Here is a 26,785-nt window from a genome sequence, read left to right on the forward strand (position 1 = left end):
AATATCACAATGTAACAAATCAAATGGAGCATGAGTTGAGATTGAACTTAAAGAAAATGGTAGTCTTGTTTGTTTGGCCATTGGACAAACACTACAATTATTATCAAAAGAAATACCATGAGGAGACAATAATGGAGACACTAATTTAAGACGAGAAGGTGATGGATGTCCAAGCCGCATATGTCATAAATTGGAGGGTTGGGAAACTTGGTAGGAGACATGGGTCTTTTGTAACGGAGACATGTAATAGAGACCACCACGCTATTTACCCACACCAATCATCTTCCCCGTAGCCAAGTCCTGCAAGACACAAAAGGTGGGGAACAAAATGACACAACAATTGAGAGAATTAGTTACTTTGCTCACAGACATGAGATTCAAGCGGAAAGAAGGAACACATAAAACTTTATCTAAAGTGATATCAGAATTGAATGGTACGGTGCCAGTGGAAATTATTGGGGCCGAAGAACCTATTGGTAAATTAACAATAGGTATTGGTGAGGATTCTGTCTTAGTGAAAAGTGTGGAATCAAAAGTGATGTGGTCAGTAGCTTCGCTATCCAAAATCCAAGGCTTAGTGAATATAGAATTAATTGAAGCAATGGGTAAAGAAGATAGACCTGCTGCATTTGCATAAGCATGGTTATTACCGAAAGTATGGTTTGGAGTCATCAGGGACATGGCATGAGCAAGTTGTTGAAGCTGTTCTGCAGAAAACCCATTTAATGGGTTTTGTTGAGAAGACTGTAAGTTAGAGAATTGGGTAGGACTGTGGAAAACCTGTGGCTGCTGAGCCCAAGTGGAAGTCTGGGCTTGCGCATGCAAGTCTTGTGCCTGGGTTGCAGAAGAGTCTACAGCGTTGGCAGTATGGAAGGAAGAACGTCTTCCTTGGGTCCCACGTTGCTGTGGCTGCTGTTTGTATCGGCTGCCTTGGTTTCCTGCACTATTAAGAATCCATTCTCCATTCTTAAATTTGCATCTATCTTCAGTATGGCCTTTTTTGTCACAGAATTTGCAATGAAACTTTAGGGTCCGACAAGTGTCAATTGTATGGCCTATTCTGTCATAGTATTCACAATGCCCCTTGGAATTATTTGAAGAATTGTTTGGTTGACTCTGGATTGTAGCAGTGATGGAGAAATTTTCAGTTGATCCCGATGTCATTTGTCGTTGTGTTTCATCTTGAATGACGAGAGAGTAGGCTTGACGAACATTAGGTAATGGAGTCATCATGAGAATATTGCTGCGAACTCCACTGTAAGTATCAGTGAGACCCATGAGAAATTGCATCAGCCGATCTTCTTCGGCTTGTTCATTGTGTGCTTTCATTTGGTTGCAGGTGGGAAGAGTGTGATGCGTCTGTAATTCATCCTAAAGGCCTTTGAGTTTTGTGAAATAGCCCGAGACTGTCATGGTGCCTTGTGAGAGAGAGGCGATGGACTTCTGAATCTGATAGATTGTTGGTGCATTTTTTTGTGAGAATTGGTCTTTGAAATCTTCCCACACTTGATGAGCGGTCTTGGCATGGACTACCCCTTTGGCTAGATCAGGTTCCACAGAGTGAGCAAGCCATGATAAAATCATACTGTTGCATTGATTCCAGAGAGCGTATTTTGTCGGCTTTTCTGTTTCTGAGGGCGGCTTAATGGAACCATTGACAAAGCCAATTTTGTTCTTGGCTGTGAGGGCATGAATCATGGATTTACTCCAAGATGGATAATTGGCACCGTTCAATTTTGTTGGAACGAGCATATGACTAGGGTGGTCTGAAGAATGAACATAGTATGGATTTGATGTATCCATACTGGAGTTGCTGTTGCTGTTGCTTGAATTTTTGGAACTGGAATTGTTGTTTGTTGGTGGTGTTTGATCTGCACTTGGCATGGTGCGTTGGAAGTTGGCTGGGGGTTTGAAATAATCAGGAAATCATGCACCAGGATGGAGCTTTGATACCATCTTAAGAAAACCAAAGTAGGTTTAAGGGTTATAGAACTGACGATGGACAATTGGATGAATATTTTCTTGTATTTTTCTCATATCAACAGAATAAAGTATATATACAGATACAACATTCAATCACGTCTAACTTTAAGGCTAACAAGCCGAGATCCACTTTTAGTGGGATTTACCCTAGACTAACTTGAAAAGTAAATATATTACAATAATAATTCTTAATAACCTTGCCCCACGAATTGTCTTATTTGTGTCGCCTGAAGTCGATTAACTTCGGATTCAACAACTTTATGGGATCCATTCCATCGTGGTTTGGGTCCTTCCCCAAACTTCAAACATTTAAATTGTATGGCAATCAATTTTCAAGTTCCATACCAGCGACTATCTTCAACTTATCTACATTGCAACTAATTAATTTAGATATGAACCAATTATCAGGCACGCATGTATCAATAAGCTATATAGAAATCTACACATGTATCAATAAGCTACAAGGGGCAATTTCACACGTTTGGCTATTCACAGCAGCCCAGGCTCGCAGTAGCTGTCGGAACGAAAAAGCCCCTACACTTAGAACCACCAACCGGCTCTAAACATGGAGCCGACAACACTTGGCCCGAAGATCACCCAAAGCTTGAACTTGCTTCGGTGGTTTTGGTGGTTATTGGTTCGCAAAGACAAACCGGATCGGGTGCCATAAGAGAGAGAGAGAAAAAAAAAAAACTGTAAAACCTCACTTTTTTTGTTTTCAATAATATGGTGTTTTTGAGTTTTTTTGGGTTTGGGTTGTTAAAAATGGGCTTATCAAACATAATTTTTTGGCTTTGGACTTAAAATATGTTTTTGAGTTTATAAAATTGGATCCAAGTAGAATGACAAATGGGCCCTTAGCTTGATTTTCATTTCTTCAATAAGAAAAACAAGAAATTATTCATCTTACAAAATGATAAAAGACAAATCCAAGACCAGGACTTCAAACCGAGCCCAAATATAAAAAAGGGCAATTGGGGCTTCCCCTTGCTTATGCCGGCTACAAGAATTTTACAATAAGAGTCTTATATAAGGCCTTTAAATGAGATCCTGTCTCTTAATCGTTGGATCAATAAAATAACTCATGGTGACTAAGGTTTTCTTGCTTTATTTTTTGCTTGTCTGCTGCGCCTCTTTTGTTGTTGGGCCTCTGTTTGTTTTGGCAGTGAGCTATGTACTCTTTTGGGCCTTGTCAAAGAGTAATCTACCATAAGTTTTATTTATCTAATGAAATTCAAGCTTGACAAAAAAAAAAAAAAAAAACCTCTTCCTCTTTTTTGATGTTGTTTAATTCTGTTCAAGTTTTTACTTTTATTTTTATATTACATGAATGGAATTTAATTAAGGATGAGATGACACATAATGATGGTGCCCTAATCTTCTTATCTTATTAAACAATGTTCTAGGACCACAACCATTCGTACGAGGACCACTCAATTATGATGAAGATAATAAAAATCTAAGCTAGCAGAGCACCAAACACAAGACTTTTAGGTTTTGCAATCGGTCAGTCCTCTGATCAAAACCCCAATTCAAAATTTTAGAATTTAAGGACCTTCTTAAACTCTATTATTGTTTGTCTTTTCCACAAAGCAAAATTGGGGAACAAGATTCTAATTGGGTTTCCAGCAACCCCATCACCATACCAACTTTCTTTGTAGTGAAAGCCACGGGACAAATGTTAAAGTGTAAATATATTCTTGATAGTGAAAGCCTGCCCTTATTGATACCCCACTCCCAAAAACAAAAGGGAAAGCATATACTATATATTTAGGCTAATTGTGAATCCCAACCCTAACATATCAACAATATTTGCTCTACCACAAATCCATATGGCCACTTATATTCCTATTGACATGCCCTATTTCTACTTGCCATTCTTCATTTGCTTTATCTTTGCCTTCCTTGTCCACTTCTTCATCAAAAGCTATATGAAACCAAAGCCTTCAAGTGAAGACCCACCTAGTCCACCAGCCCTACCCATCATTGGTCACCTCCACCTCATTGGCTCTGTCCTCCCCACGTCCTTCCAAACACTAGCTCGCCGCTATGGCATCCCTCTCATGCAGCTACGCCTCGGAGCTGCCACATGCATTGTGGTTTCAAGTGCTGAAGTTGCCAGAGAAATCTTCAAGACTCATGACATCATATTTTCTTCGAGGCCTGAATTTGGTTCCTCCGAGCACTTCATTTATAGAGGCTCTCGATTTCTCTTGGCTCCCTACGGAGAGTACTGGCGGTTTATGAAGAAGCTTTGCATGAATAAGCTTTTGGCTGCCCCACAACTCAATTTATCCGTTGATATTCGCGCGGAGGAGGTGGCGAATCTTGTGGAGAAGGTAACAAAGAGGGCAAGAGAGGGACAACCTTGCGATTTGAGCAGTGAACTAACGACCTTGACGAACAATACGATATGTAGGATGGTGATGAGCACGAGATGCTCGGGAAGTGACAATGAGGCGGAGGAGATTAAGAAGCTCATTGATGAGTGCATGAAGCTTGGAGCCAAGTTGAGTGTGGGTGATGTGTTGGGGCCTCTCAAGATATTTGATTTCTCCGGTACTGCGAAGAAGCTTGGATCCGTGTTACAGCGGTTTGATGGGCTGGTGGAGAGAATCATGAAAGAGCATGAAGGAAGGTCTGAAGTAGGAGAGCAAGGGAGAGATTTGATGGATATACTGTTGGAGATATATAGAGACCCTACTTCTGAAGTGAAGTTATCAAGGAATGACATTAAGTCCTTCTTGCTTGTAAGATCTTCAATTCTTTGGCAGGCTATATTGATCTCTCTCTCTTTGTCTCTGTCTCCCTTTCATTGACATACAATTAATTTAGACCATTAATTAGGTGAAATGTTATTTTAAAGTGTATTGCCAAATTTACAGTGTGATAACATAACTTATCAGATATCGAGTAAGAAAACACTTTTTGTTACTGACCCAATTGTTTGATAATTTTGAATGTGCTTATTTAGGACATATTCATGGCCGGCACTGACACGTCATCAGCAGCCATGCAATGGGCCATGGGAGAGCTCCTCAGTCATCCACAAGCTTACAAGAAGCTCAGGGAGGAGATCGATATGGTTGTGGGGGTTAAGAGGTTGGTCAGAGAATCAGACATCCCAAATCTCCCTTATCTTCGAGCTGTTATCAAGGAAACCCTAAGGCTTCACCCTTCAGGACCTTTCATCATTAGGGAATGTGGTGAGGACTGCAAGGTATATGGTTCAATTGTTAAGGCAAAAGCACGCATCCTAATCAATGCTTATGCAATCATGCGCGACGCAGATTTGTGGACGGATCCAGATGAGTTCATACCAGAGAGGTTTCTGGATAGTTCAGACGAGAAAATTGGAGAGCATCAAATGGAGCTGAAGGGCCAGAATTTTCGATACGTCCCGTTTGGAAGCGGGCGGAGAGGTTGCCCTGGTGCATCTCTTGCTATGCTGGTGATGCACTCGACGATTGCAGCCTTAGTACAGTGCTTTGATTGGAAAGTCAAGGATGGGGAGAAGATTGATTTGGAATTAGGGTCAGGGTTTGCAGCAGAAATGGCAAGACCACTTGTGTTATACCCTATAGCACGTCTCAATCCGTATTAAGCATATGTCATTGTGGAATATTTCAAATAAAAAGGTGTTTTGTATGAAGGGCTACTTATATATATGCGTGTGTGTGTGGGTTAAGTTTGGTTATTGTAAAGATTGTTTTATTTTATCAAATACAAATAAGTAATAGGAAATTGTTATTCAGTAGTACAGATATCAATCTAATAATGTCTGTATCACGATTCATCATAATCATATATAATTAAACAATTGCCCACCGATTGGTAAAGCAAAATGAAGTTTGTGGAAGCAATTGCCTCTTGACTGATTGAACCTATTATTACTTGTCATTCAACAGCATTGAGCTGGACGTGGAAAAGGCAAGGACCAATATGTTCAAAACGTAGTAAATGATGAGTTTTAAAAATTGAGATTACCTCGTAGGAGATAAATGATATAGCTCATTATCTGTTGGAGTAATTTTTCCATGTTCCGGGTACACCATCCATCATTTTTTGTTGTTGTTGCCAAAGTTAGGAAATGGGAGCCCTTTTCCACTAGACTAGCCCCATTGACCGAAGTTGACGTACTTGAATTAATGGAGTAATGAAAATTATTGCCGAAAATTTATGTACTTAATTTTTGTTTAGAGCGGTTACCCAAATAATCCCCTTTCAGGGTTCAACCGTTCCATACTTGACCGTCGAAGCTGCCACAAAGCAATTAATCCAGACTACCATAGTCACTCTTCTTTGTTCCATGAAGGTGGTTTTTGATTGCAAAAGATCAAGGCCCATTTTAAGCAAGACAGGGGAAAGAAAAAGAACACAAAGCAGAATCCAAAACTCAGCAACCAAGAAAATGAGTGCCACAAGAACTATGAATTTACTTAGAACAAGAGATTTGACTTTGAATTCTCAGTGTAAAATGCTTAATGAGACGTTAGAAGTATTAACTTGTTAATGAAATCCGCATATCAATTTCATTGTTTTCGAAGATGAACTTTACGCGCTAAAATTGTGTTACTTAAAAAGTCACTCCTTTTCTTTGATCAATTATTGAAAATACATCAATTAAATAAAAATAGTCCTTCAATCAATGACAGAAGGTCATGAAGATAAGTATCTTTCTTAATTAATCTTTGCCCATCCTAGTCATCTGGTCCCTAGGCTTACATCATATTGAAAATTAAGGAAGTCCAAAAGCTTTTATCCAAAAACAGTCCTCCTAATACAAACGATGTTAGGTCAGATGTCTATTATACATCTAAAGTTTTATTCTTTTGGGGTGACTTCAATTACAATTTTATTATAAAGTACGTTTAATGATTTAAGGACCACATTAGCTAGAATCACCCTATTTTTATTTGTGGTCCTAAAATCCTATTTCTTTAGTTTTTTTGACAAAAAATTGGCTGACATCAAACAGCTAATGGGCGTACGGATATTTGTTTCACATTATAAAATAATGGAGGGGAGGACATGATGACCAGAGAAGACAATGATCCCCAAATCGATAAGAAACAGTTTTGTTGCATATATATACTTGTATTATCGCATATATGTGATGCGAATCTCACAATTTCTTATCCGCTTTGATCTTTGATTTACCAGTATACAATTAGTCGCAGCAGGTCTTGCAATTTATTTGTTAAGATTGACTTCAACACCGTAATTTGGGATGATCGGCAATGATCATTTGGTCTAGTGACATTTAGTCTCCACTTTGTTGAAGAAGTTTTAAGGTTAAATCTTATGGCGACATTTGTTGAATAACATAAAAAAGGCTACATTCATGTCCATTTTGTTTAAAATTCATTCTGATTATTTGAAGTGTTTCAACCAAGAAACACTCTCAAGCGCATTCTTGATATTGACATGATGAAACCACATAGGCAGATAACCCATTGTTAATTGTAAAAGATTAATCTTTTAGGACAATGCTAAAGGACCACCTTCTTACGCATTAGATTAAGTGGGGCAATTGATGTGAGCTTATATGCCTCAATTATTATCGTTAATTGTTAATTAGCACATTGATCGTCATCTCATTGATGTGATTAGCTCTCCACCTCCATAATTTAGAAGATTATATATAAGAGCTATCAATAAGTGTTTTTCATGGAATTAATCACCTCTAGCACTCTTTGTTAATAGTCCAGTAGTCAAATGATTATGGCTAATTTCCTTGAATACCTTGTATTTTTCTTCGTATGGTTAGTCTCTTTCATCTTGTTCCGAACCATCTTCACCAAGCCTAGAAGTCTCCCTCCAAGTCCACGAGCCCTACCAATCATTGGCCACCTCCACCTCCTTGGCCGCATCCCTCACCAAGGCCTGCACAAGCTTTCAAACCGCTATGGACCTTTAATTCACCTCTTCTTTGGCTCCATACCATGTGTCGTTGCCTCCTCACCAGAAATGGCCAAAGAATTCCTCAAAACCAATGAAACGTCCTTCTTGAACCGCCCCAAGATGGCGAATGTAGACTACCTCACTTATGGCTCAACGGACTTTGCCATGGCACCCTATGGACCTTACTGGAAGTTCATGAAGAAGCTTTGCATGACTGAACTCCTCGGAGGCAGAATCCTAGAGCAGAACCTACCGATTCGCCATGACGAGATCAAGCGGTTTTTACATGTTGTGCTAAGCAAAGCTGATAAAGGTGAAGAACTAGATGTTGGGTCAGAGCTTGTGCGGCTAAGCAACAACATCATATCGAGGATGGCACTAAAACGACGGTGTTCAGAACAAGACGAAGAAGCCCACAAGGTGAGGGAGTTGGTGGGAGAGATGAATGAGCTTGCTGGGAAATTTAATTTTACAGATATGTTTTGGTTCTGCAAGAATTTCGACTTGCAAGGATATGGGAAAAGGCTTAAAGAGGTCCGGGATAGGTACGATGACATGATGGGAAAGATCATAAAGGAGCATGAAGATGCAAGGAGGAAGAGGATTAAGGAAAGGGAGGGTGACGATGGATTGGATTTGCTTGATATTCTGCTTGATATATATGAAGACGAAGGCTCAGAGATCAAATTGTCAAGAGAAAACATTAAAAGCTTTATCATGGTAAATAGTCTTTTACGCATACATTTATCAGCTAGAGACTAGAGTCGTCAAAATTTTATTTTCCAAATTAATTAACAAATATGAAAAAGTTGTGTTGAAAGTATTTGTCATGCGTTAGAAAGTCAAGGGACCAATGATGGACTTATAAGGAGTTTAGCTACTGTCCCATACTCACAGTTGGTTTTGGGGTGAAACCTTAACTTTCTTCATAGTACCAGAACATGTTGGGCATAACGGCCACACGTGCTCTCAAGTCACCCAATATATCATTTAAGATCCCAAAACTTTGGTATTTAAGTTTGTGTATCGGCATTATTGTCTACATGATTCCATGGTAGCTCAAAAACTTTGGTATTTATTTTTGGCTTTGGGGCTATAAGGAAACTGACATATCTAACATATGAACTTTTACAGAACATGTTTGGTGCTGGGACTGACACATCTTCATCAACAATGTCATGGGCTATAGCAGAGCTAATTAACCACCCAAATGTGGTGGAAAAAGCAAGGGAAGAGATTGATTCTGTAGTGGGAAAGAGTAGATTGGTAGGAGAATCTGATACTGCTAACCTTCCCTACCTCCAAGCAATAGTAAAGGAAACGCTGAGGCTTCACCCAGCAGGCCCAATGGTTGTAAGAGAGAGCACAGAAGAGTGCACTATCAATGGCTATACTATTCCAGCAAAGACCAGGCTCTTTGTGAATGTGTGGGCTATCAATAGGGACCCAAATCATTGGGAGAACCCACTTGAGTTCCAGCCAGAGAGGTTTCTTGCTGAGGAGGGCAGTGGGAAGAGCCCTTTGGATGTGAGAGGGCAGCATTTTCATTTTCTGCCTTTTGGGAGTGGAAGAAGAATCTGTCCTGGAACTACCTTATCTCTTCAGGTTGTGCAGGCAACTGTGGCTGCTATAATTCAATGCTTTGATTGGAAGGTTAAGGGTGGAGGTTCTGTGAACATGGAAGAGGCGCCTGGGATCACGGTTCCTAGGGCTCATCCCTTGGTTTGTATCCCTGTGGCCAGGCTTAGCCCATTTCCAGCAACCTGATTTACATTAATTTCAAAATTAAGCATTCCAAAAAGCTTGATATATCCTTCAAAAAACTAGCTATCGCTTTCTATGTCACCCTGTTTAATTGTTATAAGAAGGGTCTATGCAGAAATGTTTAGTTTATGTAACTGTTCCTCTTTATATTTTGAGTCTTCTAATTACCAAGCTAAGTGAAGCTTCTCTGTGTTTCCATATATATTGGATAGATTTCAAAGATAAACAAGTCAATGCACAAAGTAAAGAAATTTATAGTAAGAAATTAGAGCGGAAAACTTTCTCATTAATCAATCAGTACTTCTAAGCCATCTCCAGACAGAAAAATTCACTTCACATACACTTTCCGTTTGATAATAGTACGTATACCGAAAGAGAAAAAAAAAAGACTTCTCCCTTCGATAAGCTCTATATTTTACAACATCATATGGTCAGATGTCACCGGTGAGTGAATGAGAGTTGGTCAGAAACTAGATTATATGCATGGTGGATGGAACGACACTGGCATAATTAGAGCTTGGCTTTTGGCATCCAAGTGTAGTCCCTAACGCTTGTATGTCTTCATCCTTGATAGTGCCCGGGGTATTGGCTGTGTGATAGTAAGTTTTATAACTCTGGATGCTGAGACATAAAGTTCTTCAAGATATCCTGCTTCTGCAACTGATGACACCAACAAAACTTGCAATCTGACTTAACCTGAAAATTTTCATCACCAGTGAACAGTTTATAACTTGTGAAAAACAAATCAACATTGAGTAAAATTAAAATGCAAAGCACACAACAGTAGGAAAAAAAGAGAGCAGAGGATGAGAATATACTTTCAATTGGGAGTCATTTCTTCTGGTAAATCATTGATTCAATGAGATCTGAGATCTCGATAGGTTTTGAGCCAATAATTGTCCCTTGACTCTCTTTCTGTTTGAAAACCTAAGAATGGAGGAGTTTTCCTCCATTATTTTCTGAGGAAACCTATAATTCAATAAACCAGATTTGCAGGAAATGAGAAAATGATCAAACCCTTGAAAACAAGACCTACTATATATAGGACTTAGCTAGGATTTCTATGAAGGATGACAAGGACTTTGCTCCTTATTTATAACATGGTGAGGTTTTCCATTTTATCTAAATACCAAACGTGCCAAAAAAATTTAGGTAATAATTTCCATACAAAGCTGAATTTAAATGGTTAATGAGGAATACAAAATTCTTGAAAAATGAAAATTTTAACTTACTTAGCAAAATATTTAAGTTTATTGCTATAAAATGCTTTTTCCTTGAAGAAGAATCAACATGTACTATAAATGAAATCCTTGTGATTATAAAATCGACCAGGGGATTAGGCTTCAAGTGCATGTATGCTTTCGATCTCGCTCTTTTGGCAAAGCAAGGATAAAGCTTTAGGAGCCTTGGGCAGTTGGGGAGTTTCATTAATCCACATGTCACTGAATGAGTGGAGGATCAGATATGGTACAAACAACTTCAAAACCAATTTGCAATGGGCATTCTATATGCTCTTTGAACTTGATAATCAGTATTGAAATGAGATGAAAAAAAAAAAAAAAAAAAGGTCATGTGCGTGCTTTTCTTTGCCGCTTCTTCCTTTCGACCTTGATTTGGTAAAAAGTCGGTGCAAAGCCGTCAATATTTTACCTGCACATGAAATACAGGGATATAATTACCAACAAAGAAGAAAACTAAGTAGATAAACTGAAAGTATCTAGATGAGAAAATGTCAGTCTAAAAACAAAATAAAATGTCAACCAAAGGAATCATAGCATGTGAAACAGAAATATTACCAAACCAGAAAGCGCACTCAATAGTAGGGAAAGGAGAGCAGAAAAAGAGGAATTAATTACCGTATGGGGGAACACAATAATTTCTTCTGGTAAATCAACAATTCGATAAGCTCTCAACAGATTTCGAGATACAAAGTCATCTTTGTTTGTTTTTTTATTTGAAAACCTAAGGATGGAGTCATTTTCCTCCATTACTTTCTAACTCACTTTTGATTCCCCTATAGCATGAAATCCAGGAGAAGCACGAGATAGGAGAAACAAGAAATGCGAATACACAAGAAAAGACCTACGATATTTCTATGGAGGAATGAGGAGTGTAGTCTCAAGTCCTTATTTATAACGTTGAGAAGAAAATTCTAGTGGCTGTGCATAACAGACTGGCATTGTATCCATATCCTTCTAGCAAAAATTTTACCAAATAGTTTCTATATAAAGGATGACAAAATAAATGCTAATTGGTAAATATACAATGTATGAAAATTTAATTTTCAAACTTAGAAAAATAATTAACTTATTTCCATAACAATGATTTTCTCACAAGTAAAAAATGTTTAACATATTTTACTATCGTTCAAAGAGTCGTAATTGTTGTCTATCAAGGTACCTGTTGCTTTATTTTCATAAAAAAGGCGCGCGCATATCATTTATTCAAAAATCTGTTGGTTTTTAAATTTATGTGCAATATCGTTGCCTGTTTGACACTTGAAATTACGACTTCTTGTTTAAAATACGGTTAGTTAGTTGGTTGTATTATTACTATAGCACCAATTTTCCCATATGTATTTGGAAACACTCTGTCATTATGGCTAATGACTAATGACCATATATTAAACCAAAATCTATAGCTATTTAAACTTACAATCGTGAGTTTGAGGTCTCTTTTATTTATATGTTATATATGTACTAAAAAAAGTATTATTTTCAAGTTTTAATTTTTAACTCATGCACTTACGGTTATGGAGACTACAAGAACATTGTTAGAAGAAGAATCACTACTTTATAATCAACATTGACATTGTCACGAGATCCACAAAATCCACTATAAGAATTAACGCATGGGCTTTAGATTGAAACTCCGGTAGCTCATGATGACCAGCAAAAGAACATACGAGAAACATACGAGAATTCTAAGGCCCGTGTCTATTAATGTTTTTTTCTCATGTTTAATAATGTTAAGAAAGTAACTAGGAAATACCACTTTATATTTTTTTTTCCATGTTTGGTTTGTGTAGGAATGTACAACAAAGCTTGTTTAAATTTTCAATTATATATACCCATATTAGATTTAAAAAAAAACATTTAATGCTATATTGTAATTCTAAATTGTTAATGAGGACAAAATGGTCACTAAAAAGGTGCATTAAGGATTTCATTTTCCCTTATATTTTCCCATATGCCAAACAACTATTTTCCACGCCTGGACTCACCAAACATGGCACATCATTCCCAAGCCCCATTTCCCATAAACCAAACGCCCCTGTGTTTATACATCAACTAGAGAAAAAGAAATATGGGCTTTTTAGATATAGATCCATTCTCATCAAGATCTAATGGATGCAGTCCATATGCTCTCCCTCTTCCATTGTAGTCGGTTCAGTTTCCACCTCAAACCGAAATTTGAATCGGTACTATTTAACCAGTGTAGTTCGGTTCGGTTTTGGTGAAAAAAATTTATGAAACTGACCAGTCAGGTTTAAACTAGTTCCAATGCGGTTTCCAGTTTTTCCAGTTTCGAAACGAATATTTTATTTATTTATTTTTCAAAATATTTATTTTTATAAATTCCAACTAAAATTTTAATTTTTGGGATTAAAAATTCACAATTGATCCAATTTTATGTAAAGAGAGATGATTGAGCCTAGAAAAGAAAGGTACTTTGAAGTTGGGCTTGGGGAAATATTAGTTATAGGATTAGAAATTAAGCATTGAACTTAAATAATTTTAAAATAAATATATAAAAAAAAGCAATCGGTCTGGTTTTTTAAGGTATGAAATCGGCATCGGAACCGGTTTGGTTCTGTGCCGATTTGTTGACATTTTTAGTCAACACAGATTTTTCCCCCCCTTTTTTTTATCTAGTGCGGCTCGGTGTTCTGTTTTCCAGTCTCGATACCCACCCCTAATCAGTATTGAAATGGGAAACATGTCCACTGCTCCTGACATAAACATGTTCCCGGCAGTCCCACCCCTAACTTCCACCCTTTAAGTTTAAGGCTCTATGGTCCGGTCTCAATACCTGGTAATATCCTCCTCTATGTGGTGTTCTCACTATGTGAATCTTCATCCGCCATCTTCTTAAACTTGATAGAGATGGTTATTGCCTTTTCAGTTGTTCCTCCAGTCGAGCCCTCTCTGAAGCAATTGTAATTAGCTTAAGCTACATAGCAATTGCGCTTGCAGTGGCTGCAGTGATTGGTTCCATAATGGTTTGGAAAACAAAAAGCACAAACTAGAACAATAAAAAACATTAACAGTTTAAGAATGTTATGAATAATAATCAACTACCTCTTAGTCTAGTAGTATCGCTCTTCTTAATGGTAGATGAGATCTCAAGTTCAAATTCACCACCCCTTTTGATGAAAAGAAAGAATGTTATGAAAAATAAAATAAAATAAAATAAAATAAAATAAAAACTAGAAGTATACTACTTGACTCCTTACCGGTAAGGAAATACTCCTCCTTCATGCGAATCACAATTTGACACATATACAAAAATAATTCATAAAAAACACAAAAAGAAAAACTTCTACACACACGTCACACTGCTAATGGCAGGAATGTAGGAGCTCCTACTTACTTGATAAGAAGGGAAGTATTTTCCAAACTAGAAAGCACACCAAAGTACTAGGGAAAGAGAAACAACAGAGAAAGAAAATATACATTGCAGGGAAGACATAAATTTAATTTCTGGTGAATCATCAATCCGATATCTTAATAGACTTTGAAGTAATAATTGTCCCTGGACTCGCTTTTTATTCGAAAATCTAAGGATGGAGGTAATTTCCTCCTTGATTCTCAAACTCCTCTTTTATTCCCTATACGAGTGACTTATTAGAATTGAAAAAATGAGAATTCGCAAGATGACCCTATTACAGTAGAAAGGAGAAAATATGGCCTATTAGAAGAGAAAGTAAATAAAAAAAAAGGATACATATATACTAAAGAATTTAGCTAGGATTTTCTATCAAGGATGACAAGAATTGTTTCAAGATATTGTGGGGTCTCGAGGCCCAGGGTCTTCTAGTTGTTGGGCTTCGTGCCTCCTTAGAGCCCAAAAAAGAAGATTAAAGAAGAATGGCAGCATCAAAGTAAAATTGGTTGGAACTGTTGGGATAGTACTTCTTCGGTGTCAAGAAGTCAGATGCTGTTAACCTCAAGTTAAACCCAAGAAGCAATAGAATACAGGTTTCCTATACCTTCATATAAATCCTCAAGATATAGAAGTTGCTGAATATTGCAATAATAAACCCAAAAGTTGAATGTGGGTTGAAATCCTGCAACCCCCCACCAAAAGGAAAAAGAAAGAAAAGGAGAAAACTAGTCTTTGACCTAATCAGCTGCAGATAGCAACTAGCAAGAATGACCAAATGCTTGCATGTAAAAGCTTGGAAATAGCCGGCTCTAAACCAATTGAAAATTTGAAACAAAGAAGTTATGACAAGAACAACGTTGTAATTAATACATAGATTAACACACACTTGTTGTTATTTAAACTCCCATTTTGCACCAAAAACGGCTGCTGACCCAGTCTCTCCTCCTCACCCTTAGAACACTACACAACAGGCTTTCCAATGATTAGTTGCTTTCAAATGTAACCAGAAACAAACAATTTAAAATGTAAACAAATAGATTAAACTTGTCTTAATCTAATGGCAATCTTCCCCTGAGCGATAGCGATATGATTTTTATAACATGTCTTACAAGAATAAAGAGATTCACAAATTATGGGAAATTCAGTTCCTCAAGAACTAAAAACTTCTGAGAACAAAACAGTGCTTCATCTCCTTATATAAGAACGCCTTAGATCAACGCCTTTTTGCAAGATTATTACAAAGATCAATCAACCATGGAAGTAGATTTCCAAGGCTACATCATACTTTTCCTTGTGTGGCTAGTCTCCACAATTCTTGTTCGAATTGTACTCACCAAAATTCGAACCAAGCCTTGCCTTCCACCAAGTCCGATGGCCTTACCAATCATTGGACACCTCCACCTCCTTGCTCCGATACCTCACCAAGCTCTTCACAAGCTGTCTAACCGCTATGGATCTTTGATTCACATCTTTCTTGGTTCTGTCCCTTGTGTAGTCGCTTCCTCACCCGACATGGCGAAAGAGTTCCTCAAGACTCATGAAGGGTCTTTTTCCAACAGGCCTTATATTGCTGCTGTTGATTATCTCACATATGGGTCAGCTGATTTTTCATTTGCTCCTTATGGACCTTACTGGAAATTCATGAAGAAACTTTGCATGTCTGAGCTTCTTGGTGGAAGAACACTCGATCAACTCCTTCCCATCAGGCGTGAAGAGTTGACAACTTTCATACAGTTGATTCTAAAGAAGGCCAAGGCAGCTGAGGCAGTTGATGTCGGAGCAGAGCTTATCACGGTAACAAATAATGTTATATCAAGAATGACTATGGGGCAGAGTTGCTCTGGAAATGAGACAGAGGCTAATGAGATTAGGAAGCTGGTGAAAGCTACAGCTGAGCTTTCGGGGAAGTTTAATCTGTCAGACTTTATTTGGTTTTGTAAGAATTTGGATTTGCAGGGATTTGGTAAAAGACTTAAGGAAGCACGCGATAGGTTTGATACTATGATGGAGAGGATTATAAAGGAGCATCAAGAGGCAAGGAAGAAGAAGAAGGAGCTTGGTGAGGGTGGTGATGCAGTTAAGGGTTTACTTGACATTTTACTTGACATATCAGAAGATGAGACCTCAGAGTTTAGGTTGAGTATGGTAAACATAAAGGCCTTCATCATGGTACATAACTCTGATCTTTACACACAACTTTCACTGCCTAATATTGCTCATTCCCTGATAGCTAATGCCTCTATTTAAGATTGAAGCATTCATTTATTAATTAGTTAATGATGTAATAATATCCTAATGATTGACAGAAATATTCGATCCATGAAACTAATGTAACACCAAATCTGTAGATGAAACACTGCTTCAAGTTCAAGAAACTCTGAGTTCATTAAAGCATAAAAAATCACTGATTATATGTTGTTAAATTGACTTGGAGCGTAGTTTTGCTTCCCTCTGTACAAGCTCTCTGTTACAATATGCATGATGTAAGAAGAAGGTTACATGCATAACCGGCCTACACAAATTCTTTTCCATAAGGCCGGACGTTAGCTTGCTTAGGAAAACTTAAAATCACAATAAATTTCTAAATGCTATGAGCATAAGCAAATGAAGCACTTCTTGATTATTAATTAGTCTTGGATACATGTTCACAGGATATATTCACAGCTGGAACCGACACATCCGCAATCACGACAGAATGGGCACTAGCAGAGCTGATCAACCACCCAGAAGTGATGAAGAAAGCAAGACAAGAAATTGACTCCATAGTTGGAAAGAACAGACTGGTAGAAGAATCAGACATTTCCAACCTTCCCTACCTACAAGCCATAGTGAAAGAGACCCTAAGGCTTCACCCCACAGGCCCATTAATTTTGAGAGAGTCAACAGAAGCCTGCAGCATTGGTGGCTATGAGATTCCAGCAAAAACCAGATTGTTTGTCAATGTGTGGGCTATCAACAGAGACCCCAACCACTGGGAGAAGCCATTGGAGTTCGAGCCGGAGAGGTTTGTGACTGAAGAGGGAAGTGGGAAGAGCCAGTTGGATGTGAGGGGGCAGCATTTTCATCTGTTGCCATTTGGTAGTGGAAGAAGAGGGTGCCCTGGAACCTCACTTGCATTGCAGGTTGTGCAGACAACACTTGCCGCTATGATCCAGTGCTTTGAGTGGAAAGTTGAAGGAGGGAGCAATAATGTTGACATGGAAGAGGCAGCTGGATTAACACTACCAAGGGCTCATCCTTTGGTTTGTGTTCCAGTGGCTAGGCTCAATCCCTTCCCGTCTTCTTGATCAGGCATTAAGAATCAAATTTAAAGCAGATTAATGTCTACTCGAATATTAATATAAGAAGAATACTTGTAACGAACTATTTCTGTTTACAGAAAAATTAAGGTATGACATGTATGTACAAAATTTTCTTTTTATAATATTAATAAGTTATTTTTGTGTACGTGTCAGACTATAATTTATATGTTGGCTCTCTAGAGCAGTGTCGTATATAATACATCTACTCTATCAAATTGTGCTACTTTCTATTTACTTTTGGCTCACATTGAAAAACCCCCCCACCCTATCTCACGAATCACGATCTGCAAATCACTCAAGAACAAAAATACAAAAACGTCCAACAAAGAGAGAAAGTTCAAGACAAAGCTCAATCACAAGGCTCCACGGATGAACGCGACATCATGTGCCTTCTCAGTTAATTTCTTTTGCTTTAATATTTTCTTTGGCAGTTGTTTCCATTGCTAATGATTTCTTCTCCTTTTTTTCTTGTCTTTATTTTTATTTTTATATATTTTCGGAGCACACTAGAAAGCCTCGTTTGGAACTTAGATTGACCAAGTATTAATTTTCATTGTGAAAAGGTTGATTGTAATAGAGTATAGCTTTAATAAAAATAAGTAACTTACCCTCCGTTTGGATGAAGGACTTGAAAATTGCATAGAATTCTTAAATGACGAAATTTAGATATCCGTCTTTTAAATTTTTGGCAATTAATAATTTCAGTGTTTGAAGTTATTTATGTCGAATTTGTAAATGACAGAAATTATAGAGAAAGAAAATATACATTGGAGGGAAGACATAAATTGAATTTCTGGTAAATCGTCAATCTGATGTCTTAATAGACTTTGAACTAAGAGTTGTCCTTGGACTCGCTTTCTATTCGAAAATCTAAGGATGGAGGTATTTTCCTCCATGATTCTAAAACTCCCCTTTTATTCCCTCTAATAAGAAGATACAAGGGGAGCGATTGACTTAGAATTGAAAAAAAAAAAGAGAATTCGCAAGATGACCCTATTGCAGTAGAAAGGATAAAATATGCCTATTAGAAGAGAAAGGAAAAAAAGGATACATATATACTAAAGAATTTAACGAGGATTTTCTATCAAGGATGACAAGAATTGTAGAATTGAGTCACTATTTATAACAGGGTGATGAGTACCATTTGTGTTGCATACCATAATGGCATTGTCCACATCCACTGGCCGATATATTTCACCTAACAATTTCCAAAATAAAGTTGAATTTGAATGGTAAATTATAAATGCGTATACACAATTTATATTTAAAAATAATTTTTCTTTTAAGGCAAAAATACATTGAAGATCTACCATTTCTTTCTTTAAAAAATATATATAATAACATAAGATTGGTCAATTTTTAGGAGCAACATTACTTGAAATTACTCATGAAATTACATTTTGGTCCAATTGTTGGATCCGCTAGATCGTGAATTCTAGAGAGAGGGATTAAAAAGAAAGATTTTAGGATCTGAAAGATAGAGAACAACGAGTGTGGTATCGTGATTTTTGGGCTATTTCTGAACTTATCCCCAATAATTCCGTATGAAAGGATGGATTAGCTCATTATAAACCCTAGTTAAAACCCCTCACTACAGTCTCTCTATTATTTTAGGCAAGTTTTTGTTTCAAGATACTGCAGGGTCTTCTAGTTGTTGGGCTTCGTGCCTACTTAGAGCCCAAAGAGGAAGATTAAAGAAGAATAGCAGCATCAAAGTAAAATTGCTTGGTACTGTTGGGATAGTATTTCTTCAGTATCAAGAAGTCAGATGGTGTTAACCTCAAGTTAAACCCAAGAAGCAATAGAATACGGGTTTCCTATACCTTCATATAAATCCTCAAGATATAGAAGTTGCTGAATATTGCAATAATAAGCCCAAAAGTTGAATGTGGGTTGAAATCCTGCAACCCCCCCACCAAAAGGAGAAAACTGGTCTTTGACCTAATCATCTGCAGATGGCAACTAGCAAGAATGACCAAATGCTTGCATATAAAAACTTGGAAATAGCCGGCTTTAAACCAATTGAAAATTTGAAACAAAGAAGTTATGACAAGAACAACGTTGTAATCAATACATGCATGCACGCTTGTTGTCATTTAAACTCCCATGTTGCACCAAACACAGCTGCTGACCCAGCCTCTGCTCCCCAACCTTAGAACAGTACACAACAGGCTTTCCAATGATTAGTTGCTTTCAAATGTAACCAGAAACAAACAATTTAAAATGTAAACAAATAGCGATATGATTTTTATAACAAGTCTTACAAGAATAAACAGATTCTCAAATCATAAGAATTTCAGTTCCTCAAGAACTAAAAACTTTAGAGAACAAAACAGTGCTTCATCTCCTTATATAAGAACGCCTTAGATCAACGCCTTTTTGCAAGATTATTACAAAGATCAATCAACCATGGAAGTAGATTTCCAAGGCTACATCATACTTTTCCTTGTGTGGCTAGTCTCCACAATTCTTGTTCGAATTGTACTCACCAAAATTCGAACCAAGCCTCGCCTTCCACCAAGTCCGATGGCCTTACCAATCATTGGACACCTCCACCTCCTTGCTCCGATACCTCACCAAGCTCTTCACAAGCTGTCTAACCGCTATGGATCTTTGATTCACATCTTTCTTGGTTCTGTCCCTTGTGTAGTCGCTTCCTCACCCGACATGGCGAAAGAGTTCCTCAAGACTCATGAAGGGTCTTTTTCCAACAGGCCTTATATTGCTGCTGTTGATTATCTCACATATGGATCAGCTGATTTTGCATTTGCTCCTTATGGACCTTACTGGAAATTCATGAAGAAACTTTGCATGTCTGAGCTTCTTGGTGGAAGAACACTTGATCAATGCCTTCTCGTTAGGCGTGAAGAGTTGGCAAGTTTCGTACAGTTGATTCTAAAGAAGGCCAAGGCAGCTGAGGCAGTTGATGTCGGAGTAGAGCTTACGACGGTAACAAATAATGTTATATCAAGAATGACTATGGGGCAGAGTTGCTCTGCAAATGAGACAGAGGCTAATGAGATTAGGAAGCTGGTGAAAGCTACATCTGAACTTTCGGGGAAGTTTAATCTGTCAGACTTCATTTGGTTTTGTAAGAATTTGGATTTGCAGGGATTTGGTAAAAGACTTAAGGAAGTGCGCGATAGGTTTGATACTATGATGGAGAGGATCATAAAGGAGCATCAAGAGGCAAGGAAGAAGAAGAAGGAGCTTGGTGAGGGTGATGATGCAGTTAAGGGTTTACTTGACATTTTACTTGACATATCAGAAGATGAGACCTCAGAGTTTAGGTTGAGTATGGTAAACATAAAGGCCTTCATCATGGTACATAACTCTGATCTTTACACACAACTTTCATTGCTCATTCCCTGATAGCTAATGCCTCTACTTAAGATTGAAGCATTCATTTATTAATTAGTATTTGTTAAATGGTAAGTGATGTAGTAATATACTAATGATTGACAGAAATATTCGATCCATGAAACTAATGTAACACAAAATCTGTAGATGAAACACTGCTTCAAGTTCAAGAAACTCTGAGTTCATTAAAGCATAAACAATCACTGATTATATGTTGTTAAATTGACTTGGAGCGTAGTTTTGCTTCCCTCTGTACAAGCTCTCTGTTACAATATGCATGATGTAAGAAGAAGGTTACATGCATAACCGGCTTACACAAATTTTTTCCACAAGGCCGGACGTTAGCTTGCTTAGGAAAACTTAAAATCACAATAAATTTCTAAATGCTATGAGCATAAGCAAATGAAGCACTTCTTGATTATTTATTAGCCTTGGATACATGTTCACAGGATATATTTACAGCTGGAACCGACACATCCGCTGTCACGATAGAATGGGCACTAGCAGAGCTGATCAACCACCCAGAAGTGATGAAGAAAGCAAGACAAGAAATTGACTCCATAGTTGGAAAGAACAGACTGGTACAAGAATCAGACATTACCAACCTTCCCCACCTACAAGCCATAGTGAAAGAGACCCTAAGGCTTCACCCCACAGGCCCATTAATTATGAGAGAGTCAACAAAAGCCTGCAGCATTGGTGGCTATGAGATTCCAGCAAAAACCAGATTGTTTGTCAATGTGTGGGCTATCAACAGAGACCCCAACCACTGGGAGAAGCCATTGAAGTTCGAGCCGGAGAGGTTTGTGACTGAAGAGGGAAGTGGGAAGAGCCAGTTGGATGTGAGGGGGCAGCATTTTCATCTGTTGCCATTTGGTAGTGGAAGAAGAGGGTGCCCTGGAACCTCACTTGCATTGCAGGTAGTACAGACAACAGTTGCAGCTATGATCCAGTGCTTTGAGTGGAAAGTTGAAGGAGGGTGCAATAATGTTGACATGGAAGAGGCAGCTGGATTAACACTACCAAGGGCTCATCCTTTGGTTTGTGTTCCAGTGGCTAGGCTCAACCCCTTCCCATCTTCTTGATCCGGCATTAAGAATCAAATTTAAAGCAGATTAATGTCTACTCGAATATTAATATAAGAAAAATTATTGTAACGAACTATTTCTTTTTGCAGAAAAATTACAGTCTGATATGTATGTAAAAGCTTTTCTTTTTATAATTTTAATGAGTTATTTTTGTGTACGTATTAGACTATAATTTATATGTTTGGCTCTCCAGAGCAGTGTCGTATATAATTAATCTACTCTATCAAATTGTGCTACTTTCTATTTACTTTTGGCTCACATTGGAAAAAACCCCACCCAATCTCACGAATCATTATCTGCAAATCACTCAAGAACAAAAATAAATAAAAAGTCCAACAAAGAGAGAAAGTTCAAGACAAAGCTCAATCACAAGGCTCTACGGATGAACGACATCATGTGCCTTCTCAGTTAATTTCTTTTGCTTTAATTTTTTCTTTGGCAGTTGTTTCCATTGCTAATTATTTCTACTTCTTTTTTTCTTCTTTTTTTTATATTATTTATTTATATATTTTCGGAGCACACTAAAAAGCCTCGTTTGGAACTTAGATTGACCAAGTATTAATTTTCATTGTGAAAAGGTTGATTGTAATAGAGTATAGCTTTAATAAAAATAAGTAACATTTTTTGTGTTACAAAATTAATAAAAATGTTGCGCTTCCGAGTGTATGATTAAAAAGAGGCATCTCGCAAAATTGTAATGATGTTTTTTTTATTTTCGTGAGAAAGGGGGGGAAAACCCCAAACAAAACAAACTAAGCAGCAGCAGGTATCATGCGGGCTGTAGCGATCCCAAGGATATCATCAATAAGGATATTTTCCAGCCAGCCTGGGGCCTCATCAAGGAGACATCCACCTAGCGCTAAGTTATAACCCAATTTGCAATAGCAGCTGCAGCATAATTTCTGTCTCTGTATATGTGGTGAATGGAGCAGCCTCCAATTTGTGCAATGAGCTCATTGTAATGATGTTTCATATGCAAGATAGACAGGTCATTTTTTTTTTGGTAAATACCACGAGGTGTCCCCACACCCAAAGGGTGGGATTAATCCCCGCTCGAGGTTCGTCTTGCCTCTTGCCACAAAGTACTTCAAACGGGTTTCGAACCCCTGTCATTTAACCAACACAACAATAGTATAAACGAAATAAAAAACTAACGTGCTTGCGCTTCATAGGCCTCTCGCACATGGGAGCTCGTTAAGAGAGGCTAATTTGATATCAAATGTAGTGTCAGAAAATTTATACCGTGCAAGAGAATAGGCTAGTTTGATATCAATTGTGGTGTCTGAAAATTCATATGTCCCCCGTTATTAAATATATGTTATTTTAATAGCGGTATCGGATACGGGGTTTTTGAGGGGTAAGGCTCATTATGTCCCCGTGAATTTTTTTGTTATCAATGAAATTCATTCGTACCATCGAGTTTTCAATAAGTTTGTATATAAGGTAAATTTAGCCCACGTCATTTTCAAATCCTGAGTCCGTCCCTGCACATAACCCCACTCCCCGCCTTCACGCACATATCTTTGTAGTAGGTTTGTACCTCAAGGTAAATTTAGCTCACTTCATTTTCAAATCCTGGGTCCGTCTCTGCACACTACCAATGTGCCTTGAAGGTTTGAACCTGAGACTATTGGTCTGCAAGTCAAGGGTCTTTTCCACTAAATTAGATTCCGTTGACTCAACATCTCTTTCTTAAAAGAGTAGAAAGAGCCAAAGTAGTCTTAATCTGTTATTGAAGCCTCCTTTGGCAGTGGTATGCTAGTTGAGTAATTTATAAATTCATCATGTTTTGCGCATGTCACTAAAATTATTGTTTTTTTTTTCAAGCACGAGCTCTTCGTTTATGTTTTAATCTCAAGTGGTTCTTATCCGTATATTATCTTACCCACTCTATTCCACTTAGTAAAGTGGTTCTTCCACTTAGTAAAGTTCATTCTTTATATAACAGGTGTACAGAGGGCTCAAAGTCTCAACATTAATATATAGGAAATCTAATTCCTCAGGAATTAAACCCCTGCAAATGACTTAGTGTTTTAGCTTCTCATATGAGCAACCCTCAATCAACCATGGAAGCAGATTTCCAAGGCTACATTATACTTTTCCTTGTCTCCATGGTTCTGGTTCGAACCATACTCACCAAAATTCAGAACAAACCTCGGCTTCCACCAAGTCCAATGGCCTTACCAGTCATTGGACATCTCCACCTCCTTGCTCCAATTCCTCACCAAGCTTTTCACAAGCTGTCTAGCCGCTACGGTTCTTTGATTCACATCTTTCTTGGTTCTGTTCCTTGTTTAGTTGCTTCCTCACCAGACATGGCCAAAGAGTTCCTCAAGACTCATGAAGGTTCCTTCTCCAGCAGGCCTTCTATGGCTGTTGTTGATTACCTCGCATATGGATCGTCTGATTTTGCATTTGCTCCTTATGGACCTTACTGGAGATTCATGAAGAAACTATGTGTTTCTGAGCTTCTTGGTGGAAGAACACTGGATCAGCTCCTTCCCATCCGGCGCGAAGAGTTGACAAGTTTTGTACAATTGATCCGAAAGAAGGCCAAGGCAGCTGAGGCTGTTGATGTTGGAGCAGCGCTTATGACGATAACGAATAATATCATAACAAGAATGACTATGGGGCAGAGTTGGTCTACAAATGAAAGAGACGCTGATGTGGTCAGGAAGGTGGTGAAAGCTACTGCTGAGCTTAAAGGGAGGCTTAACTTGTCGGATTTAATTTGGTTTTGTAAGAACTTGGATTTGCAGGGCTTTGGGAAAAGGGTTAAGGAATTGCGCGATACGTTCGAGACAATGATGGAGAGGGTTATAGAGGAGCATCAAGAGGCAAGGAAGAAAAGGAAGGAACTTGGTGAAGGTGGTGATGCCGTTAAGGATTTGCTTGACATTTTACTTGACATATCCGAAGATGAGACCTCAGAGTTTAGATTGAGTAGAATAAACATAAAGGCCTTCATCATGGTACATAACTCTGATCTTGACACAAAATTTCACTATCTGTTATTTGTTAAAGCATTCATTCTTTCATTCATTATGTAGTATTTGTCAAAGGACAACAATCAGGCTAAAACTCTGAGGTCATTGCATTAAGCTCCTAATGATTGTCATTGTCAAAGCTATCAAATTAATGTAACACCAGATCTGTAGATGAAATAGTAATTGAAGAAATCCTTTTCTTCTCTGCTCCTGAAAATGTACATGCTCAAAGCATTACTGTTTTCACTGATTGAAATAGATTGATTATTTCTAAGTGCTATGATGAGCATATGCAAATCAAGCAATTCTTGGTTATTAATTAGTATTGGGTACATTTTCACAGAAGTGATGAAGAAAGCAAGACAAGAAATTGAGCTAATCAACCACCCAGAAGTGATGAAGAAAGCAAGACAAGAAATTGACTCCATAGTTGGCAAAAACAGACTAGTACAAGAATCAGACATTTCCAACCTTCCTTACCTACAAGCCATAATGAAAGAGACCCTAAGGCTTCACCCTACAAGCCCATTAATTGCCAGAGAGTCAACTGAAGCCTGCAACATTGTTGGCTATGAGATTCCAGCAAAAACCAGATTGTATGTGAATGTGTGGGCTATCAACAGAGACCCGAACCACTGGGAGAAGCCATTGGAGTTCGAGCCGGAGAGGTTTATGACTGAAGAGGGAAGTCTGAAAAGCCAGTTAGATATGAGGGGACAACATTTTCATATGTTGCCATTTGGTAGTGGAAGAAGAGGGTGCCCTGGAATCTCACTTGCAGTAGCGGTTGTTCAGCCAACCCTTGCTGCTATGATTCAGTGCTTTGAATGGAAACTTGAGGGAGGAAATGGTAGTGGTATTGTTGACATGGAAGAGGGACCTGGCTTAACACTTCCAAGGGCTCATCCCTTAGTTTGTGTTCCAGTGGCTAGGCTCAATCCCTTTTTATCTTGTTGATCAAAGATCAATTAATGTTATGGCAAAAAAGTTTTCACAAGCTTGACCAAATGAAGATTTTGGGACATTACTGCATTCCCACGTTTTAAATAGAGGAGGTGAAAAATTCAAAGACTCTTATCAAATTAATGTGGTTCTTCTTTTATGTCCCTTTCTTACCCGTTTGAGTTTTGATCTTCCCCTTTTATTGGTCTGAGCTGATATGATTGATCATAGATGTTAAGAAATACCACATGAATGAATGGTGGGAGATTAATGTGATCTTGAATCTAAATTGGGGCTTCCCTCATACATATACCTATCTCTCCTACCGCAGGCTTCCAGCCAGGTCCACCAACCCAATGTGCAGTTTGGCAATAACGCAAATTTTTTTTTTTTTTTTTTTTTTTTTTTGGATGAAAACAATAACGCAAATTTGGAATATTGCATTCAGTCCAAACAACTAGTGGGAGACCATAATTTAAGGCAACACAATAAGATAAGATTATAAAATCAAAAGTGGAATTCACAATAATGGAATAACTTTGGGAAAAAAAAATGAAGATGCAGCTTAAGATCTGCGTAGTCTGTGGGACAATTATGCAAAGGCTAAAATGTAATGCCACTTGCCACACAACCTAATACTTGATCATGATGATCCGACCAAAAAAAAAGAGATCATGATGACAAGTTGCAACAAGGGATCTTTTTTTTTTTTTGTTTGTTGAAACAACAAGGGATCTTTTTCATTAACAAATCTATGGGGTTTTTCCATCATGGTGTGTAGTCTTTGCAAACACAATTTAATACCAACATAGACTTGTCAACGGGGTCTAGTCCAGTAGAAAAAGGT

General features: G+C 37.9%; 5 protein-coding genes and 1 pseudogene across 6 annotated transcripts; 5 read left to right on the top strand and 1 right to left on the bottom strand.

Annotated features, from left to right (window-relative positions):
• Positions 1 to 265: 265 nt before the first annotated feature.
• Positions 266 to 1,884, bottom strand: LOC148293232 (uncharacterized; annotated as a pseudogene).
• Positions 1,885 to 3,774: 1,890 nt separating this feature from the next.
• Positions 3,775 to 5,743, top strand: LOC110773142 (3,9-dihydroxypterocarpan 6A-monooxygenase-like). The gene is made up of 2 exons (XM_021977652.2): positions 3,775 to 4,733; positions 4,958 to 5,743. The coding sequence occupies exons 1-2, from the start codon at positions 3,816 to 3,818 to the stop codon at positions 5,585 to 5,587; spliced, it is 1,548 nt and encodes a 515-aa protein (XP_021833344.2). The 5' UTR covers positions 3,775 to 3,815; the 3' UTR covers positions 5,588 to 5,743.
• Positions 5,744 to 7,639: 1,896 nt separating this feature from the next.
• LOC110773140 (cytochrome P450 93A3-like) lies at positions 7,640 to 9,827 on the top strand. The gene is made up of 2 exons (XM_021977650.2): positions 7,640 to 8,607; positions 9,022 to 9,827. Exons 1-2 carry the CDS (start codon positions 7,702 to 7,704, stop codon positions 9,652 to 9,654), a joined length of 1,539 nt encoding a protein of 512 aa, XP_021833342.1. The 5' UTR covers positions 7,640 to 7,701; the 3' UTR covers positions 9,655 to 9,827.
• A 5,585-nt stretch (positions 9,828 to 15,412) lies between these two features.
• On the top strand, positions 15,413 to 17,655 carry LOC110745415 (cytochrome P450 93A3-like). Its single transcript, XM_021945499.2, has 2 exons — positions 15,413 to 16,428; positions 16,911 to 17,655. The coding sequence occupies exons 1-2, from the start codon at positions 15,514 to 15,516 to the stop codon at positions 17,544 to 17,546; spliced, it is 1,551 nt and encodes a 516-aa protein (XP_021801191.2). The 5' UTR covers positions 15,413 to 15,513; the 3' UTR covers positions 17,547 to 17,655.
• Positions 17,656 to 19,929: 2,274 nt separating this feature from the next.
• LOC110745416 (cytochrome P450 93A3-like) lies at positions 19,930 to 22,063 on the top strand. The gene is made up of 2 exons (XM_021945500.2): positions 19,930 to 20,885; positions 21,371 to 22,063. Exons 1-2 carry the CDS (start codon positions 19,971 to 19,973, stop codon positions 22,004 to 22,006), a joined length of 1,551 nt encoding a protein of 516 aa, XP_021801192.1. The 5' UTR covers positions 19,930 to 19,970; the 3' UTR covers positions 22,007 to 22,063.
• Positions 22,064 to 23,956: 1,893 nt separating this feature from the next.
• Positions 23,957 to 25,971, top strand: LOC110745409 (3,9-dihydroxypterocarpan 6A-monooxygenase-like). 2 transcript variants are annotated; one of them, XM_021945494.2, is made up of 2 exons: positions 23,957 to 25,019; positions 25,359 to 25,971. In XM_021945494.2, the coding sequence occupies exons 1-2, from the start codon at positions 24,055 to 24,057 to the stop codon at positions 25,951 to 25,953; spliced, it is 1,560 nt and encodes a 519-aa protein (XP_021801186.1). In that variant the 5' UTR covers positions 23,957 to 24,054; the 3' UTR covers positions 25,954 to 25,971. The 2 variants fall into 2 exon arrangements, with proteins under 2 accessions (XP_021801186.1, XP_088112170.1); XM_088256044.1 differs by having other exon boundaries at positions 23,958 to 24,982; positions 25,328 to 25,971.
• Positions 25,972 to 26,785: the final 814 nt, after the last annotated feature.

The sequence above is a fragment of the Prunus avium genome, chromosome 7 (assembly GCF_965620075.1).
Source record: "Prunus avium chromosome 7, drPruAviu1.hap1.1, whole genome shotgun sequence".
NCBI classification, from domain to species: Eukaryota; Viridiplantae; Streptophyta; class Magnoliopsida; order Rosales; family Rosaceae; genus Prunus; species Prunus avium.

Bases quoted from the DNA above. Each gene is read 5' to 3' on its own strand.
- LOC110773142 (XM_021977652.2), top strand. From the start codon at position 3,816: ATGGCCACTTATATTCCTATTGACATGCCCTATTTCTACTTGCCATTC. The intron at 4,734-4,957 runs GTAAGATCTTCA...GTGCTTATTTAG, and splicing joins ACATTAAGTCCTTCTTGCTT to GACATATTCATGGCCGGCAC.
- LOC110773140 (XM_021977650.2), top strand. From the start codon at position 7,702: ATGATTATGGCTAATTTCCTTGAATACCTTGTATTTTTCTTCGTATGG. The intron at 8,608-9,021 runs GTAAATAGTCTT...GAACTTTTACAG, and splicing joins ACATTAAAAGCTTTATCATG to AACATGTTTGGTGCTGGGAC.
- LOC110745415 (XM_021945499.2), top strand. From the start codon at position 15,514: ATGGAAGTAGATTTCCAAGGCTACATCATACTTTTCCTTGTGTGGCTA. The intron at 16,429-16,910 runs GTACATAACTCT...ACATGTTCACAG, and splicing joins ACATAAAGGCCTTCATCATG to GATATATTCACAGCTGGAAC.
- LOC110745416 (XM_021945500.2), top strand. From the start codon at position 19,971: ATGGAAGTAGATTTCCAAGGCTACATCATACTTTTCCTTGTGTGGCTA. The intron at 20,886-21,370 runs GTACATAACTCT...ACATGTTCACAG, and splicing joins ACATAAAGGCCTTCATCATG to GATATATTTACAGCTGGAAC.
- LOC110745409 (XM_021945494.2), top strand. From the start codon at position 24,055: ATGAGCAACCCTCAATCAACCATGGAAGCAGATTTCCAAGGCTACATT. The intron at 25,020-25,358 runs GTTATTTGTTAA...GAAGAAAGCAAG, and splicing joins GACACAAAATTTCACTATCT to ACAAGAAATTGAGCTAATCA.